Source organism: Aythya fuligula, chromosome 3 (assembly GCF_009819795.1).
Source record: "Aythya fuligula isolate bAytFul2 chromosome 3, bAytFul2.pri, whole genome shotgun sequence".
NCBI lineage: Eukaryota > Metazoa > Chordata > Aves > Anseriformes > Anatidae > Aythya > Aythya fuligula.
In genome coordinates this window covers 101,925,270-101,945,449 of record NC_045561.1, presented here as the reverse complement: position 1 = coordinate 101,945,449, position 20,180 = coordinate 101,925,270, and the positions used below count along the sequence as shown (strand labels likewise).

General features: G+C 39.8%; 1 protein-coding gene across 1 annotated transcript; it reads right to left on the bottom strand.

The window, feature by feature from the left end:
* Positions 1-6,455: 6,455 nt before the first annotated feature.
* RNF144A (ring finger protein 144A) lies at positions 6,456-18,335 on the bottom strand. The gene is given in 7 exon segments (XM_032184078.1): positions 6,456-11,066; positions 13,578-13,667; positions 14,894-15,042; positions 16,750-16,878; positions 16,881-16,955; positions 17,948-18,008; positions 18,209-18,335. Coding segments are annotated over 6 exon segments (627 nt in total). The 5' UTR covers positions 18,000-18,008; positions 18,209-18,335; the 3' UTR covers positions 6,456-10,934.
* Between the last annotated feature and the right edge of the window lie 1,845 nt (positions 18,336-20,180).

Genomic DNA, 20,180 nt, shown 5'->3' with positions numbered 1-20,180 from the left:
ACCTTCTACTGAAGCATCATTAGTGGTTTTATTGGCAAATCCTATGTAACACAGCCTCCCAACTGAGGCCGATAACAACTGTTACTTGAAGCAAGACACCAGCAACACCAAAGCTACCTCCAGGGGAGTGCTGCCAACCATGTATTTGGAGATTATCACCCATGAGCACAGATGACCACGGGCATTTCTACTGAGTGCTCCCCAGCACTGGGATCTGCAGGGAAGGGGCAGGCAGGCAGCTTCCAGATGCTTTGCTAGCACTGGATAGCAGCTGCAGTTTCTCTGTGGATTCTGTATTCGAGCTGGAGTAAGGAAAGCCATAGTCCAGCCAACCAAAAGAAGTGTTAAAATCTTATTGAATTGTGCTGACAAGTTGCGCATTTGAGGTTGCCATCAAAAGCTTTAAAGACCATAAGTACTAAGTGTCCTGAAGGGTTATTAAGGTATCCTGTGATTTAAAGCAGACATAGCTGGAACCTCAGGCATTTCTCCATTTTCTTTGCCTCTCAGCCAGGGCCTCTGGCCAAGCCCTGTGGCTCAGAGGAGTTTTTTCAGGCCATAATGGTAGCAGCTAGCAAAGGGAGATGGTTGCACCCAAGAGTTGTTTGGGTTTAAAGGGAGCCCTGGGTTGTCTCTAGAAGGACCAAGGATACTGCTTGAAGGTACTGAAGGTTTTTGCATTCATTTTTGTTTTTTGCATTCATTTTGTTTCCACAGACAATTGGCAGAGGAAACGTCTGGGTTAACAGGCTTGGTTTTAGTCCAGAGGAGAAGCAGACTCAGAGGCTTGCCTCTCACATTTTAACCCAGTTGCAACAACCCCCCCACCCCCCATCAACCCCCACTTCCCTCATCAAGTCCTAGCTGTAAAGAGATGCAAGAGACGCCATTGTTTTCCAGCAGAGCCTGCAGTGCTGCACATGCTCAGATCATACAGGAAAGGACAAAAACTGCTTGTAAGGGTAAGCTAAGTACCAAACTTTCTGTCACCGATTAGCTAGAGGTGACAGATAGAAAGGTGCCTTTTCCCAATGATTCTCCCTTCCTCTGCTCAGGGTCTCCTAGCTTTCTGTTTCCCACTGTGGGAAGCAGTGAGACGGCCCCTGTAGACATGCATCTTCCAAGGGCTGGTTTTCAACACACAACGCTGCTCTGCACCCAGAAAGCACACCCTGCTTCCAGGAAGTCAGTGACAGCTGCAAGCAGCACCAAAAGGCTGGAGTTGTCCAGTGTTTGAGAAGGTCCTTAGCCTGTGATCACCCAACCAGTGCTGAAGGCTGTGGAAATCTGTTGAACCCCATGCAATGACATGGTGGGAGCAAAGTGCTATCAGTCTGGTAAAACACTCTAAGCTACACCAATCCTCCAACTGAACTGCTTTCCATAAGATATCTGTGAGGTCTTGCAAAAGAAAAATGGATACAGCTGAAAACCATGCTCCAAACAGATCACAAACAGGCTAGAACTGGCATGAACTTCCCAGGAATACCTGTAAGTTTAGTAGGAAGATAATGGCAGCCAGGACACCACATTCATCTATTCTCTGTCAGGGTTTGTGATAGTGTTGGCAGGATCCCAAAGCACACCTCCAGGCCACAACAAATGCAAGAAACTAACTTTTCACTTCATTTTACTCAGATATTTGTGAGGTGGGGAAGAAGACACACAAACATTTGGCCATCTATAAATAAAGCAAGCTAAAGGCAGAAGGACTTGCAGCAAACACCCATTGTAGCTCGTCTCCTTTGCCAAACATGTTGACTGCTGAACGGATGGTTGGAGTTATTGTTTGGACAGTTGCATTGTTTCTGCTGAACATCTGTATTGAGGAACACAGATACGACAGCAGGCGTGGGTAGGAAGGGAGAAGAGAATAATTTGGCTCAGTTACAACATCCGTCAATTATAAAATATAAAGAAGATGCAATGTTACTAGCCAATGCATAATGTTTGGAACCAACTGATTTTTAGTGTTCCCCCCCCTCGGTTTCTCAGTGTGACTAATTGTTACTCTCTGAACGTGGCATTTTGAAAGAAACTTCTGGTTTACACCTCTTATTTTAGATTTATGGATTGAAACATCCCTGTGCTTAGATCTGTTTCCTGAAAGTTCAAATACTTGGGCTTTTTAACTTTCAGAGAAGGTTTATATACTCTCAGAGAAGAGGAGCAATAACATATGTTAATATCTAGAGACTAGAGCAGCCCCAGCAGAGTGTGCAGGCCCAACACAACATTGTTATTTTTAGCCATGATATCATCACAATTAACTCTGTGCAGGTTTTGAACATAGACTTTAAAGTCTCGAGATAGAAATCTTGTTCATATGGAGTTCAGTGCAGCACTCTCAGACTGCAATTCCTTCTTGCCTGCAATGGTGTTCAGAGACTGCACCCTGCTGGCTCGCAGCAGCACGAGGGCTTGAAATACTCTTTTGGTGTGCTTTTCAAAATGTACTAAAGAGAAGCCTATTCGTATTCCAGCTCAGGTATCCCTCATTCAACCTATACCCATAAAAGAAGTTACACGATACACCAGTGAAATGAGTACGCTAATTATTACTGAGGCATGAATATGAGGAAATAAATGCTGCATCATCATTTTCTAGCCTGCCAATTTTAAGATGAAATTTTGCACAATCTTTATGTACTTCTTCTGCAGGTAATTCCACAGAATATGAGACCTAAGGCTTCTTGAGGCAGCATTTCAGCCACCCACCAGACCCAAAACATCATCTCAAGAGAGTGAAGATGAAAAATAAGATGTGTGCTTGTTTTTAATCATTCTCAAGAATAAAACAGAGCAGTGCAGATTTCAGGAACATCTGAGCCCACTGACTCTAATTTAGTCTTTTATGAGTAGGTCAGTCCCTCATAATCTGCCAAATTAATGTGTTATGTTCACTCTCTTTTAATGATGTGCAACTTTTTTCCTTTAGTCCACAGCTGAGATCAGTCTCATATCCTGTCACACAAAACACATCATGACAATTGAAGCAAGTCACTGACAGAGAAAACCCTGCCAGATAAACACAGCTCCCTCTTGCACATGTTCTCTCTCACAGGAAGGTGAATAAGACTACGAAGAAGCGCCCATTGCTCACCTCAAATGAAAATGCAAACCCACTAAAAGTAATGGGAAGAATAATCCGTTTTAATGTGCTCTGAGAATCCAATTCATATCACGCATGGAGTACCACTTGTAGGTTTTTATTTTTATTTTTCCAACTACTTGAGGGGAAAAAGACAGTGTTTTGAAGGAGGAAATGATTAAATTCTGCTTCTAATACACTTTCTTCCACTTGAAAGTGCCAAAAATATCCCAGAGCCTTTATCAGTCTATTTAATATGGGCAACCTGCATTGCTCCAGGAACAGATTTCTTGTTCTACAAATTTATGCAGGAGAATTTCTCCTTCCTGGAGACGTAGATATGCTACACTAACTAGAAGACACATTTGACATTTAAGAATATGCTGTGCATAAAAATAAAGTACCACACATTGTCTAGACACACATATTTACATTCAGAATTTAGAAAACAGCACTGAGTTAGGACATCTAAAGTTTACTCTCAGAGGCTGACTTCTTTGGGAATGAGGTTTAAATTTAGCGTTCATGTACTGACTATAGCATTCATTTCAATTTCGGCTTAAAAATAAAAAATAGAAAATTAAAAAAAGACATCCACCATCTATTCACTGTCTATTCAGTCTCTCTAGTGCATTTCTGTTGTTTGCATGTGTGACTTGGTTTGTATGATTTCTACCATCTAAACATTTTGTATATATGCCATATCTGAATTACAGCCATTACACACACGCTCATCTGGGAATGCCATATGGGAGCACACTGACCTGGTTCTAATTTGTACGAGCAAATTCTGTCCTGATATCTGAAAGTAGCACTTGCAGTAAGGCTCTCTAAGAGCGAAAGGTGCTTCACTCAGTTTTAACCATATGAATTTTATGTGCAATTCCTACAGTTACATCTCTACACGTACCATTTTAACAGTGACAAGTTTTAGTGCTGTGACATTCAATTGTCTAAATCATTCAGTTCCTAGAAGGCAGCTATTGGTATGATTTTGACCCAAACTCTCCTACCCAAGCCCAGGTACTGCTCAGGAGTTTCTGTGGAGCTGGAGCCATTCCTAACAGAGATTCTTACTATGGATGTGGGTTACCGCAAGCCAGCTGGCTTCAGGGTGATAGCACAAACATGGAAACTCTATTTACTAAAACACGTGTAGGTTAGAAGTTTTCCATTTAAAAACCCAATCTAAATGCTCTAATTTTAGACAGCTGAGGCCCTGACATCTGTAACACCACATACAGTTTCTACAGTGCTTGTTTCTCTGATTATGGACCTTTTGCACAGAAATCCATTCACATAGCTGAAGGCATGGGTCAGAAAATCCTGATATGGCAAGGTAAGCTGAACCTTGCAGAGAGACTGAGGAAATGCCCAAGAGGCTGAACATTACCAAACTGAAAGAAAATTGCAAGTGACTGAAAACTAACTCTCCCCTCTACAAGAAAATTGCAAAGCAAAACAAACTCTAATTGGAAGCAAGGCTGTGGGAACAGAGGAAGAAAGTAGAAAGCCTGCTTTGTTAATAATACGTGCTCCTAGAATAGATCAAAAAGCCCTGGCATCTACAGACTGCTTTCTGCCCAGTTAATTGAACAAAATATCTCAACTGAAAAATCATTACACTCAATGAAAAGGGAAGAACGGAGCTATTAAGTGCAGCTATTAAGTGCCCTTGGTTTTCCTTAAATTATCAGGGCACACATGTATATTAGCTATGCACACCATTATTATTATTTTGTAAGAAATTGTAACTTAAAAAAAAAAATAAATAAAAATATAAAATAAAAAATGGGACAAGGTGTTTCTTAGCAAGTGAGAAAGAAACTAGGGGGACCAAAGTAATGACTCCATCCTAAACTGCAGTTCAGGCAAAGCATGAAGTGCCTTACAATGGAACCAAGAACACAAGGACAAATTCCCACTGTTACAGGGTTAAGTATGCTCTATTGTTCCTGGATCTGATGGATGGACCACTTCGTGGGTAAGGGATTGCCTGGATGGTTGCACTCAAAGACTTGCATCAATAGCTCCAAGCCCAAGTGGAGAACAGTAACAAGTGGTGATCCTCAGGGGTCAGTACTGGGACAAGCACTGTTTAACATCTTTGTCAATGATGTGGACAGTGGGATCGAGCACACCCTCAGCAAGTTTGCCTGTGATACCAAGCTGTGTGATGTGATCAATATGCTAAAGGGAAGGGATGGCATCCAAAGGGACCTGGACAGGCTTGAGAAGTGGGCCTGTGTGAACCTCTTGAAGTTCTACAAGGCCAAGTGCAAGGTGGTTTGGCCCAGAACATCTGGGCCAGAATCCTAAGCACAAATACAGGCTGGACGGAGAACGGATTGAGAGCAGCCCTGATGAGAAGGCCCTGGGGATGCTGGTTGATGAGAAGCTCAATATGAGCAGTCAATGTGCACCTGCAATCCAGAAAGCCAACCATATTCAGGGCTGTGTCAAAAGCAGCGTGGCCAACAGGTCAATGGAGGTAGGTGATTCTACCCCTCATGAGACTCCACCTGGAATCCTGCCTTTAGCTCTGGGGCCCCCAGCACAAGAAGGATGTTGACCTATTAGAATGACTCCAGAGGAGGGCTACAAAGATGATTAAGGGGATACAGCACCTCTCTTACAAAGACAGGCTGAGGGAGTTGGGATTGCTCAGCCTGGAGAACAGAAGGCTCCGGGGAAACCTAAGGTGCTTCTAGCACCTTATAGAGGCTTTCCAGTACCTAAAGGGGGTCTACAGGAAAGCTGGGGAGGGACTCTTTGTCAGGGAGTGTAGTGATAGGACAAGGGGTAATGGCTTTAAACTTAAAGAGGGTATAAAAGAGGGTAGATTTAGATTAGGTATAAGGAAGAAACTCTTTACTCTGAGGGTGGTGAGGCACTGGCACGGGTTGCCCAGAGAAGCTGTGGATGCCCCTTCCCTGGAAGTTTTGAAGGCCAAGCTGGTTGGGGCTTTAACAACCTGGTCTAGTGGCCTAGTCCCTGCCCACGGCAGGGGAGTTGGAATTAGATGACCTTTAAGGTCCCTTCCAACCCAAACCATTTTGTGATTCTATGAAATCCACCCAGGTATAACCTATACTAACTCCCTGCAACAGGAGCTGGACCAAAGAAAGACTTAGCTGTGGGTTAAGTTAGCTCTAGAGATACCCAGATTCATTCTCTTGGCTAATGTGTGCAACTATGTGTCAGAACTTCAGTTATGCCCAGAGGTGAGGTAGGAGGTCTCCCAGGCTGTGCTTGCTCTGTAGGAAGGAGAGGCAGATAAGAATAAACAGTCTTACCATAATAAAAACACTTTTCTTTAGGGGACATCAGTGACAAGTCACTATGAAGAATCACAGGAGACATATTCATTTAAAATATCTATTCAAATTACAAATTAAACTCTTCAATATGATTCAAAGTACAAAACACAACATTAAAAGGCATTCAACAGCTCTTTTATACATCACAGTGTTAGTGGCACAAAATGTACTTACATTTCATTACATCAACAGAACTATTTTTACACTGGTCGAATACATTATTTATACATATGCATGACTCCTTCATGCTTACCCTATGTGTGTTTAAAATACATCCATGATAAAATGATCAAGAAAGGTTCAGTTTTGTACCACGTACCTGTACCTAATGTTCCTGGAATTCTTATAAGAGAGATACACAAATCAAAGCAATAATGAAGACCACAGGGCTCTAAACACAAACAGCATGCCTTACTTAGTATAAGTGCATTAGCAATTAAGCACTGATGCAGGCTTTTTTGATGTTCTTAATATTACTGTCATCAACAACCACCATATTCTGCCTGTTTCCTTCAGGACTGCAGATTATATGTGAAATGTCCAAAATAAACCTGCACAAAGCTTTATGCATGCTGCACCTTACAGGGATGAAAACTGCCTGTATTAAATATATTTATCCCTCTACAGTAAAAAGACTAAAGATGAAATGCATAAAACTTCATTTCTATTTTCCTGTCCATAACAATGTTAAATTGAAAGCTCTTCATCTTTTTCTCATTTATGAATATTTTTGTTTTGTCCATAAACAAAAGAGCTTTTCTCTAGTTTTGATTGTGTTTCCTGCATGTCAGGACATCAATTGTAAGTTGAGAGCTATACCATTCAGTACTTATTTGGGATTTTGTCTAATTCGTAAGCCAGAGTATTTGAGGAAAGATCATGCTGCTTGGTATGTGGAGGAAAAGCATCCCAAATTCTTGGCATGCTAAGGTCAGTAGTAGGAGGTTTTAGAATGAAAGCCAATGTGAATAAAATTGAAATATTAACATAAAGCTGCTGTAAGCATTTAAATATAGTCTTTTGTCAGAGAACCTTGAAGGGTCTCAAAACCAATGAATTAGTCCTCACAACCCTCCTGTGAGGTAGGTGAACATTGGTCCATCCATTTAAAGGATGACTACACCGAGAGAAAAAGAGTTAAGTGACTTGCCCAATGTCACGTAGGGAAGACCCAATGCTACTGCCACTGAAGTCAGTGAGGGCTGTGCTGCTGATCCCTCTTCTAACTGACTTCAGCCCAACTAATGGCAAGTCTGGGAGATTAAAAGTTTCTGGAGTCTGGACCCCACACCCAGTCCCATGCTCACTAGACAAGATGCTATTTCACCCCAACGGAACGTGCAAATGATGTACTGTCACAAACTACATTAAAAACAGCATTTAAGACAATGCAAACAAACTAAACAATAGCATATAGCTATAAAAATGCAACAAAAATCATGCAGTAAATCTTATTTTTCAGGTGTAAATCTAAAAAGACAAAGCTGTTGTAACAGTTTCAGCTGAAAAGCAAACAAACATTCACTTCTCCATGTCAGGGGGTTTAAATGTCAGAGTTTATAATAATGTATTTACAATTCAACTTCAGGGTATTAAATGTCACACTGTCAACAAAAGCTGTAACATAAAAACACCCCAAACTCAATGCATCACTGACAGAAGTATGCTACTTTGGAAACAAAACAATAAAAAAAAAAAAATCCCCGAGAACACAGACGGAATGATATTTAGCATACCTGAAAAGTCTAGGTATTTGGTAAATATATGTAGGCATATAGTCTATCCCAACAGACAGGATATGATGAACCAAAAGATAGATCATAAAAATCTCCAGCAATTCAAGTATGTTGAGATCAGAGACAGAGAGATGCTAACAGAAATACAGTTTTCTGATTACACATTATGTTAACTGCAAGCATCAATTGTATACAACTTTAAATGTCCACATTTTTGTCTTTCCCTTTTTAAAATCTGGAAATGCATTATTTCTGACATTGATTATTAACTGGCCACACAATACTGTGGAAATTTTCAGCCTTGCTATATTGCCACAGAGAGGCTGTCTCTAAGAAAGGCACAGTAGAAAACAAACCTCAAACCAGGACACTCCAGGTACTGCTAGCAGCCTGCTGCACCTCAGCTATCATCCCAGTAAAACTGGTCATTAGAGCCACTGCCACATACAGGGAAATTCCTTCCTGCTCCCAATTACAGAACATTAACAACCTAGGAAATCTTATGTCCCTTTGCCCATTTCTTTTTCTGCATTTAAACAGAATTACAGGACCAAGGATGAAAGACTGTAACTCAAGTTTTCCCACCCTGTCATACGAGCTTACTTGCAGGAAGTTGTCCTTCACAAAAAGGCATTTGTTCCATTGCTTTTGCAACGGATGGAAGCTGGGACTCAGGGCAGCCCAGGCTTACACAATACTTTGCAACCAACAACCAAATGCATTACCAAGACTTTCCTACAGATATTTTGGAACAGCTATGCAATTTTTAATAATGAAGACATACTCAAAATACTATGATAACAAAAAGTAGATGTTACAAGTAAAGATTTGAACCACTGCCATAAACAATCTGAACACATCCCAAGGAGTTCAGACTTGCTGGTAACATGCTATCCTTTTCCTTCACAATATAATGGCTGAACTCATTAAAATCAAGCCAAATAAGTGCATTGCAGGTGATCTCCAGCTCCTGCAGCTACGATCTGTGCTTAGATATACTTTGAATTTGGATACCATTAAACTTGGAAGAAAGGGAGAAGAAATTCAAGTGTAGTTTCATAAAAAGACAGTGGCCTGTTTCAGAATTACACCCTACAGTCTTTTTATTTAACAGATGGACAGTGTAAAATAAAAGATAATGAAAAAAAAAAGTAGTAATTTCCTTATGCTTAAGATATGAAAACAAATTCCCAGCCTGTAACAGTAGCCAGAAACAGTTGCATTTAAAGGTCTTAATGCATTTTCAGTGCAAAGTTATCCTGGCTTCAGTGTATTCATCAACCTCAGTACCTTGATAAAGCAAAGAAATAAATGGTGATAAAAATGCAGTCAAACTTCCATCTACATGCCATTCAGAAGGTTTTCCTCCGGTATTACACACAGACATACACATTAATTCAGGTGCTTCATATTTTGTGGAGAGATGTTATTAGTCAAATTTCTGCCAGCTTTAAAATCAGAGCAAAATGATTTCCAACAAAATATTTCTAAAGAGAAACTACAATGATTAACAGTATGTTGACTAGCACACTTTACTACCCTGGAGAAACACAGCACTGAATTCTGCAAAACTATCATATCAAGTCTGATTACTTGTCAAATGAAAACTTGTTTCATCACAGTATTGTTATTAACAGCATACACCATATATTAACTCTGAAAATGGCCTAAGTAGTTTAAATGTTAAGTACAACGTCCACAAATATTCCAGGCATTTTTTATTATTAACTACAACGATGATCTTGATATATTTTATACTTAGAAGGAAAGATTCACTGATAACCCAAGCATCTTCTAAATAGTAAAATTAATCCTGTATTTTTAAATAAGTGCCCTAAAGACATAAGCAAGCTATCCTGAACTTCCAAAATATTTCAATAGCGCAGCTATTTACACATTTGGTTTAAATAGGGTTATATATATATATATATAAAAAGATTAAGATACCTGGATTAGAAGTTATGTAGCCCTGTAAGTGTAGCAGAACCATAAACAACAGCAAAAAACAACAATTCAGAGAAACTAGTGGTCCAGCAGTAATCAATACCATCAATGCATTTTTAAAAGAACCTTGATTAGATAGCAGGTTTGTGTCACCACTTAACCTTACAGATTCTTCAAATTGTTTTAAAAATGTACTTTCAATCAAATTTCTAATAAGACTTCAAAAAATTCCTGGAAGGCAACAGGACCAACTTTGTCCCTCTGTCCCTCCTTAAACTTCAAGAAAGGCATAGGATGGCCTATATGCACCTTATTGACTTTGTTATACTTGGAAAAATATGCATTAAAAAACATGGTGTGATGGTATCAACAAAAATGTGAGTAATAAACATGGTAAAGTCATACAAAACTGACTAACTGATTTAAATGACAGGCAACTTAAAATACATACAGGAATAAGACACTGAATTTTGAAGCAAACAAATATGCAGAAAGTTTAGATTGGTGTGCATTTTTAGCTTGTGTTGCTGATGTCATTCAGCACAGTTCCCAGTCCACCAAGAGGGCTAGAGAAACCTTTTGTATTACTTTTAGCAGTATCACTTTTTCATTTCAGCTAGCTATCTGGGTCCATGGTCTCCGTGAAGCACCAAACTTGCCTTCCATTACCCTCCTTGTCTATTATCATTTGATCTACGCAACAGTTCCTGGAACCAAGACTGTGAGTCAACAGAAAGCAGAACGGGGCAAGTAAGGCTACAGCAACGGAAGTGCAAGAGGGAAACATCAACAGCAATAATAAAATCAAAACGTCTGTTGTGATGAGTCCAGTCTTCTCTCAGTCTAGGTAGGTAGAGGGTCATCATCTCCTTTATTACATTTGCACTTGCAGCACAGAACAAATGGTGTAGCAAGTAGAAGGAAAGGGGAGGCCACCAAAAGCAGAAGACCAAATCCTGCAAAAATTCCAACCACCTGAAAGAGAAAGGAATAGAACTGTTAGAGAAGGTCTAGATCCTGCTGAAATCAGCACATCATCAATGTCCTTCAAAAGGATCTCAGCAACTGCCACTGGCCTCACCAGAGCCAGGACGTCCCCCTGTGCATATGCTACAGTCAACTGCCAAAATCAGCAAGCATGAGTGAGATTGGTGTGGAGATGTTCCTGTTTCATTGCTCTAATCAGAACTGTGCTGTACAACTCAGTTCCATCATACAACATGAGGCAAATAGCTATTGCCATTTTGAGTATTGTTGTATCTGGAACAACTGATGAAAGAGTTCACTAGGTACTTCTTTCTTGATCAAACCTAAATATTAAATATCAGGATCAAGACTATAAGGCAGACTCCCACTTCAGGTGCTTTCCATTCTGCTGGAGAAAGCTCCAAAAAGCAGCTGCCCATGTTCTGGCATTGTTCACAGAGAACCCATGAAGATTCCCACAATCTTCTTCCCACCAACAAAAAACAGAAGCTTGGGAATCTCAGCCAGAGATTACAAAAACTATGGACTAAAGGAAAACTTTGCATATAGCAATTTTTTTTTTTTTATTTTATATTCAGCCTTGAGCTAATCCTGCTGTTTAAGGGGATATGACTAACTCTATCTAAAAGCATTTGTTTTTTCACCTACATTTATTGATCACCTTCCTCCCAGGAGGGGCAGAGGACCTCAGATCTACCCATCCTGATAGTGTGCCAAACTTAGTTTCTACAGGGCTTAATTTGGAAAATTGTTCACAAAAATTCAAGTTGAGGGTCATTGCCTGAAGAAGTTTTCCCATTTGCCATAGGCAGCTGTAGTAGTAATTTCATAATAATATGTCTGCAAATTATTTGAAAAAAATCACTTAGATTTATTCACATAAGAGTTTCTGTGAATAATTTTTAATAATGGATGCAGGAGTGGAATGCTAATCTGCCAGCAAAACCTCACAACAGAAGGCAAAATGAAATTAGAGCACAGCACTCATTAAAAATTCTTCTAGCCAGTGCTAGATATACCACTTCAACTAGCTGGCAAATGTGTAATTTGCCTTGGAATAGAAGGAATGATTTACGAGTACTTTTGTCTGCCACGGACCATTTCTCTTTATGATTACCACGTATTTCTTCTTTTGCAATTCCACTAGCCGAGGATTTTTGGAGCGGGGACCTGACATGAAGCGCTGGCTGCAGGAGATGGCGCTGTGGGACAGCAGTCACAGCGAAGAGGGGAGCTCTTGCATTTAGACTGCCTCAGTTATGCCAAATTTTTGCTTTTGGCTTTTCTCTGTCTAGGGATAAAGAGGTCAAACTTCCTTGCCCTAACAATTTTATCTCTTGCCAAGAGCAATTTCTTTTCCAGCTTCAGTGGCATGCATTACTCATTCTTCTTTTGGAGGTGCTGACAATCTGATGCAACTTCCACTTACTAATCTCTGCATTCATTTGCTATAGACGTAAAATGAAGCTGAACTCTCATCTCCTTTACAAACTGAGAGCTGTAACTGTCCTCATGCTACTCTTTGGAGACAGTACACTCTTATATACCAATTCAGTGGGCCGGACTGGCAACTGCTAATGTTTATAAAATGCCTATTTACATGTACACCTTCAATTTCAACCTCAAAATGGCACTAAAGACTTAACTAGGTTTCACTTTACTTTTTTTTTTGTTGTTGTTTGTTTGTTTGTTTTGTGGTCTTCTTGTTGTTTGTTTGCTTTAACAGTAGGTTATTTGCTGAGTGTTACTCATTTTCCACTTGGTTTAGTTGTTTCTAAAAAAGTTGCAGCTCTATGCAGCATCAAGCCATTCCTTCTGGCCCAAACAAATATAAATAATACGTATCTATTATATAAAATAATATTATACATATGTTTTTAATCCACAAACAACAAACCAAAGGCTAATCTCAACTTGCCTTGCATAAGTACTCAAAAATTTAACTTAGGAAAATGAATGTAATGTTGAATTGGCTTTAGTAGGTTTAGCAGAATTATACCCTTGTTGGAAGAAAATTATCACTTTCTTTCTCAACAATGACCAGAATAACATGCATTCTGTCTATCAAACATATTTGTATCAACTACTGTGGCCAAGAACTGATTCCAAAATCAGATGAATCCCTTCATATCACAGGTACTTTGTAATTCATATTACAAAGAAAGCTTACGCACCCATACACTTTCTACCATACTATTGCCTAAGCCAAGCAACACCCAGCCCACAGCACAGGCATCCAGGGGTGTATGTAGAGAGACAGGGCTATGATCCTTCTAATTTCACTTCATTTTACCTGTTTGTCCAGACCCACATGAGTGAGTCTTCTCACTACAAAACTTTTTGTCCAAGCTATGGTCCTCTTTAAACCTGCTACAGACTTTAGCTACCATTCAGCACAAAACTTTACTCATTGTTAAAATGAGTAAGGCAAAGGAAGGCATTATCACAGTATTGTTTCTCTGTCAACTCACACAGAGCTTTTAGAGATATGAGCTTTACCTGTGTTCTGTGCCAGATAACAGATGCCCTGGAGTGTCCCAGCTTATTTCGACAAGGTCCTTTGTCATAATGTATGAGGAGAAAGTCATCCTACAAAATATTAAACGGAAAGGTAGACAATAAAGAGAAGTAAAAACAATCAGGAAAACAAAACATTGGTAAAGTGGATATGGCCAGATCCAACCTTCCCAAAGTGCTTTGTTTACAGTTAAGTGTCTTCACAAACAGGTTTGTTTAAGAAGTGTTATATGTCTATAAGGAATCTCTTCTCTCAAAGGCTCTGAACGTGAATATTTAAATGGTAGCATGGAGGTGAGCAAGAGGGTCCAAGAAGATAAACTGCCCACAGCATATACTACACACACAAATAGAAAGAGCGAAGGATAATATTTCTATCACAGGCTTTCCAAACTTGGTTAATTTTATTAGTTGAAAAATATACGTACAGTTAATATAGATTTTTGAGAAATCATTCCCCAATCTGTCCTGCCATCCTCCAGAAAAAAAAAAAAAACAGCCAAGATAGCAGGCCATGTACCAAGGGAACACTACCTTTTAGCTGAGCACGTGAGAAGATTGTAACTTTAGGATTGTTAAGCATTGTTTAGGATTGTAAAGCATTCAAATGGGACAACCACAGGAGCTGAATACTCTGAGTAGCTTTGGGGAACCTAAAACATTTCCTCTGTTATTGTTAACAATGCTACAAAATAAAACGGATGACATGGAAACAGATGTTATATATTGTATATACTCTGATTCTTGAGCACAATAACTGGCAGATTTAAAAAATTATAAACACATGACAATTGTGGCTTATACACTGACAAATTTCTGGTGTTAGGAAAACATTGCATTCTTTTTGATACGTAAGATCTATTTCTTGTCCCATAGAAACAATCAGTAGTATAAAATCTGACTGTTAGCCCCCTGCATGGTGATGCACCAAATCTAGTTTTTGTCTCAAACTTCCATGGAACTGAGAACATTGCTATACTCATTCTGTAACTCCTTCAAGAAGGGAAACACTGAAAAGTCAGTACAAAGTAGGTATTATTAAAAAAAAAAAAAAAAAAAAAAAAAAAAAAGCAAAATAAAACATCATGATAGATGCTATGTAAAGACTGAAAACAAAACATTTTCACAAAATTTTGCTTTATAATAATTATTTTCTGGCTCATGTAGGTAAAAACACTAAGATCACACAGGCCAAATAAAATGGAATATACAAATCCTAGTATTAATTGATGAGACAGTTGGATAGCAAAACCACAAACTTCTAAACTTCTGAAACCCAGTGTACTGCATTTACTCACATCGAGAGATTCCAGACAGTACCAGCAAAAGGCATGCTTGCAGTTCTTACACATCATTTGGGCACAACCTTCATCTCGTTCAATGTAAACTTTACACTTTGGACAGCGCTTGATTGGAGCATCATCTTCTTCCATTTTAAAAAACTGAACTGTGGGAGAGAGTGGAGAATTCACAGGATGTGCGGCCATGTCAGTTTAGAGAAGAATTTTTAAGGACTGCGCTGACAATACGCCTAGTTTTTCATTAATATCATAGAATGGTTTCAGTTGGAAGTGACCTTAATGATAACCCTGCCATGCATGGGCAGGGACACCTTCCACTAGATGAGGTTGCTCAAAGCCCCATCCAGCCTGGCTTTGAACACCTCCAGGGGTGGTGTTCACCACCACCCTCTGGGTAAAGAATTTCCTCCTAACATTTAATCTAAATCTAATCTCTTTTAGTTTAAAAACACCACCCCTTGTCCTATCACTACCTGCCCATATACAAAGTCACTCTCCATAGTTTTTATAACCCCTCTTTAAGTGCTAAAAGGTGTTTCAAAAAAACTTGGTATCTCATGTCTCTGCTTTCTTGAGAAAGAAACATGAAGTTTTTGAGACATGATGCTGTTTCAAAGCTTCTCTCTTCATCTCTAAAACTGCCCTAATGAATCACAGTTCACGAGTTAGGGTCAGCACCACCTCTTGTTGTCTTGTAGCACTACGCAAAACTGTAGGATGTCCCTTCAAATAGTGGAAAAAACACAGAGGAAACAGTGGAAAAATAATTATTTCACTTCAGTGTCTTTCTAACCTGCAGAGCCTTTATGTATGGCAACAACTAAAATGTGCTGCTTCCTGCAGCCACTGCCAGCGGGAGATACAAGAGTGACTGGTAGGGTATCGACAATTTGCTGAAAAACAGGACTGACCCTCGACTGATTACCATGTTTACCCAATGGCTGGATAAAAAGACATACTCTTGTTAGTCACACTAGGGGAAACCATATCACAGAAAAATGCTTTGAATACATAAACCACAGATGAAACTCCAAATGCATGCAGCACAAACAGCTACTGGAACATTTTGCTCAAGAATACTAGGAAAAACCCTCAAAATAAAAACCAAAGCATGAACTAAAAGCAAAGAAACACTAACGAAAATAGATTGAGTCTTCTATCTTTCAATGTAGTTCAGTTAGATTCAGTTCTGATCAAGCACACACAAAAAGCACATACAAAAATTAAAATATTTAAGTGGGAACTCATAGCATCCTAGCTAGTCATCTGTTACAGCAAAAGTTGAAATGAACTGCTAAGTCCAAGGTTGACCAGGACTTTAATGATACCTTGAACTGCTATACAATCTTTGATGAAGACCAAACATTAGGTGGAAAATCTGCACAATGGCCTTTCTGCAGTATGCTGGTGCAAATGGCTCACAGTTCTTTCATTGTGGCCTTAAAAAGAACTTAAGATCACTGTCCTGATGTACACCAATTCAGATGATTGACAGGGTATCCTAAAAGTCACTGTCTGTCATGATGCTACCAACACTCATTACTGTTCAGAACAGCAGCAACAATGAGAACTGTGAAGATCATGAGCTGGGTAGATATCAAATTTTTCCCACTAGGGCAAAAGGACTGCTGATAGAGCAGCTATTTTGTGCTTTGCTGGAATGGTGACAGGTGGGTGAGGCTGCTGAGGGCTTTCCATTTTGGAATACAGCATTACAGGAAGGAGAATGATTAGGTGAAGAAAACTGCTTAAAAACAAAGTGTCTGGAAAGTGCTTCTTTACTATTCATATTCATATTTGTTCAAATACTCAGTGTTTTGTTTCTAAATACCTGATGTTTTGAAATACTCTACCTTGTTTCTCCTGGAAGAAAGAGATTGGCATGTTCTCCTGACAGCCTTGACCTGGATGCCAATTAGATTTGCAAGCAGAGCAGAACTCAATGTCGCAGGCTTTGCACTGGACCAGCTGGGGGTCCTGTGGCTTGATTCCTGGAGCTGGCAAACTGCCTGGCAAGTAGAGGATGGACACCAAGTCCGACATGGATCCAAAAGCACTTCTGTAAAAGGGATATAAAAGAACAACACTCAAAGGCAGTTACAAGACCAAACTTCCATAACAATGTATTCTAGCTGAGGTTGACTGGCAAGGGCATTTGAAGATGCACATTTCCAAAGGAACCCTTTTAATTTATGCTACCCACTTAGACATAAACCTGGCCTGCTTTGCAAACAGGAACCAAAGTAAAGTGACTTTATAGCATCTGGATTCATTATTCACTTCCATTCACTGAGCTAAAGAATGTTGTTCTGAGAATGAGACATGGCATTTTTTTGCAGTGCCTTGCCCAGTATTTCAAGGTGTTCTCTGCGCTACTGCAACCACATGATTACAACAGTGTTAAACTGTTACCCAGTTCATTCCTCTCTTGGAGACTGCTTACTGGTATGTCAATTCATATTTCAAAGTCCACCAAAGTCAACAGAAACCTACCACTGACTTTAGTGGTCTCTTGGCTAGGTCCTTCCTTCAGCAAAAGCCTTACTCTAAGTTCTCTATGGCCACACATACTGTGCCTTCTTTACAGAACTCCATGCAGTTTCATATAACCCGAGGCACCCAGTCAGCTTACATGCTCATGAAAAATAAGGTTCATGTTATTGTTACATACACAACTGCCTAATAATTCTGCACTAGATTCTAGCACGAGAGATATTGGTGGCTCAATAAAAAAGGCCACTCTACCTTGCCAGCCCCTACAGTACTGAGACTCAACGCAGACAGTAATGCCCTAAATAGAAGTCACTCCCTCCCTTAGTTATAGAGCAATATAATACATAGTAATTTTCTTTCCTTAGTTTATTCCCAGAATGTTGCAATGGGTATCGTGCCAACAAAAGCAGAAACTATTTATTTATTTATGTTTTCTGATGACCAATTAATGCACAATACTACTGCATGAAGTTGTACAGAACCAGATTCTGATTCTGGGATCACTGAAGAGTGATACCATTCCCACAGCCTCGTAGTGGATAGTGTTACATACGTTACCTCTTTCAAACTGTAGCTTCTTATACCTCTGCATTATTTCTGAGGCAACCATACACTCAATCTGTTGAAGAAAGGAAAAAACAAATTTCCAATTAAGAACAGCAAGGGTATTTTCAGCAAATGGAGACAGAATGTTTGACCTTTATAGAACTATTAAAAAGGCATGCTGGCAACAATGACATTTGTAACATACAGAGCAAGACACATTTAAACGTTATGGAAAGGAAAATAAAAAACGAACAATTTAAAGTAAAAACGTACCTCATTTTCTTGCAGATGACCTCGCTTTGGGCAAGCAGCATCAGGGCAGCTGATTGCTGTTTCTAGACCTTCTTTGATCAGAAGTTCCACATACTGTTTTAGGCACTGTAGGAGAGCCAAAGACTGACTTAACTATTCCATCAAGAATAAATCACTCAATGTTTTAACACTTTTCCTCTGGAAATCTGAAGAATTCAAACTTTTTTGCAAAACATACTGCTGTGCCCCTTTTACTACCATGGTCTGTGCACACAGACTGTGCTGTGGTTATACTCTCAAATAGAAAATAACAAGTTCACTTCCTCATCAAATAACACTTCCTCAATTTAAAATATGCAGTATATAAAAGAAAAATAGCAATAATGGTGAGAAGGACAAATAAAAGAGGGATCTAGGAAAAAAAAAAAAAAAAAAAAGGAAAAAAAAGGAAAAACCACATTCTGAAAATCTTCATATGTGACTGGAAACCACAACACAGCTTAGTAAGCAGAAACTACCCAGAGACAGACATCTGTCAAGCATACCAGAGAGCAAAAGGGAGTGTATCTTGCTTTCTATTTCTAGAAAATAACTATCCAAACTTCATGGTTAAAGATGTATCTTTTCCATAGGAAGCAGGGATGTGAGAATTAGGACTCCCAGAAGAACTACAGTTTCCATGGGGACTGAATAATAACTATTGGTAATACTAATACTTCTCTCCCCTAGCAACCACAGTATTTCACCTAATAAGTGAAAACGTGGCATCTTGACACAGTGGCACGCAGCATGAATGCTGACAAGAGAGAGGGCAAGTGGATATTTTAGAAAAACAGTCCTGAAGATTTAAACACCACCCCTCTCCACCTCCATACCTCCCAAATCATAGTTGATGAGTACCCACGCAGGTGTCTGCTGGAGAGGAAAGGGGAAGATGTACAGAGAGAAACGCTTTCCTCTGCAGATGCCCCACAACTTCGACCAGCCTGACATTACACAGAAAGAGCAAATGAGGGTCTGCTCCCATCGGGTGGGCTGCCCTACGTTGGTGACCTCACGAGCTCAGTCAGCAATGGCAAACTACGGACAAATACAGAAAGCAGATCCTCAACTCCCTGTTAACAGATTTGTGGGATATGCACTAAAGATATACCAACAGCAAAGCAAAATGAAGAAACAAAACAAGCTCAGCATACAGATGGGTGGGAGGCGAGAGGAATTGCACATTTGCAGCAAGCAGGAAGAACGGGGACTTCAAATAGCATCTCCAGACTACTCTTTTAAAAGAAATGCAGCCAGCAGCCTGCTATCAGCCTGGGAAGTCAAAGGACTGCTTCATCCTCACTGAGTCCAGTGTGCCTCATGAGCGTCCAGAGCACAAAGTCACCTCTTTCTCCAACCATGCCACCAACCAGACCTGCCAACAAGCACACTTTTAGCCTAACCCTTTGCAGGTGGCTTGCAGTTGCCATGGTCCAGACTTTCACTCTGCTCACTCATTCTCTTTATCTTCACTTCTGCCTCTCACTACATCTTTTCTGCTTCTTTCTGAGAACCTATAACGTACCTTGATGCTTTAATTTGGATGTTACTTCTCACAGCTTGATTGCAGCAAAAACTTCACTTTCTACCTGCATAATTTCTGCTGCTGTGGTACACAGCTTTGCTGGTGACAACCTGCCACTGCCTTGATAGCCTCCAAATCATTTCTGTCAGATTCCCCTTCCCCGCATCTCCCTCTCACCAGAGACGACAGGACTATTTCTTGGAAAAGAAAAATAGACTGGATAATCAGTACCTTTAAATGTTTTGTATGCATAAAGAAATCCCTACGTGATGGATTATGGGATACATCTTCTTTATCAGCAAGAATTTAACAAAGATAACAGTTCACTTAGCAGATGCTTATCTTGCAGAAGGTTTCCAACCTGTCCCTGAGAGCCCCGCAGGGTGGGTGGTGGAGCAGCTCAAGAGGATGAGTAGCAGCAACGAC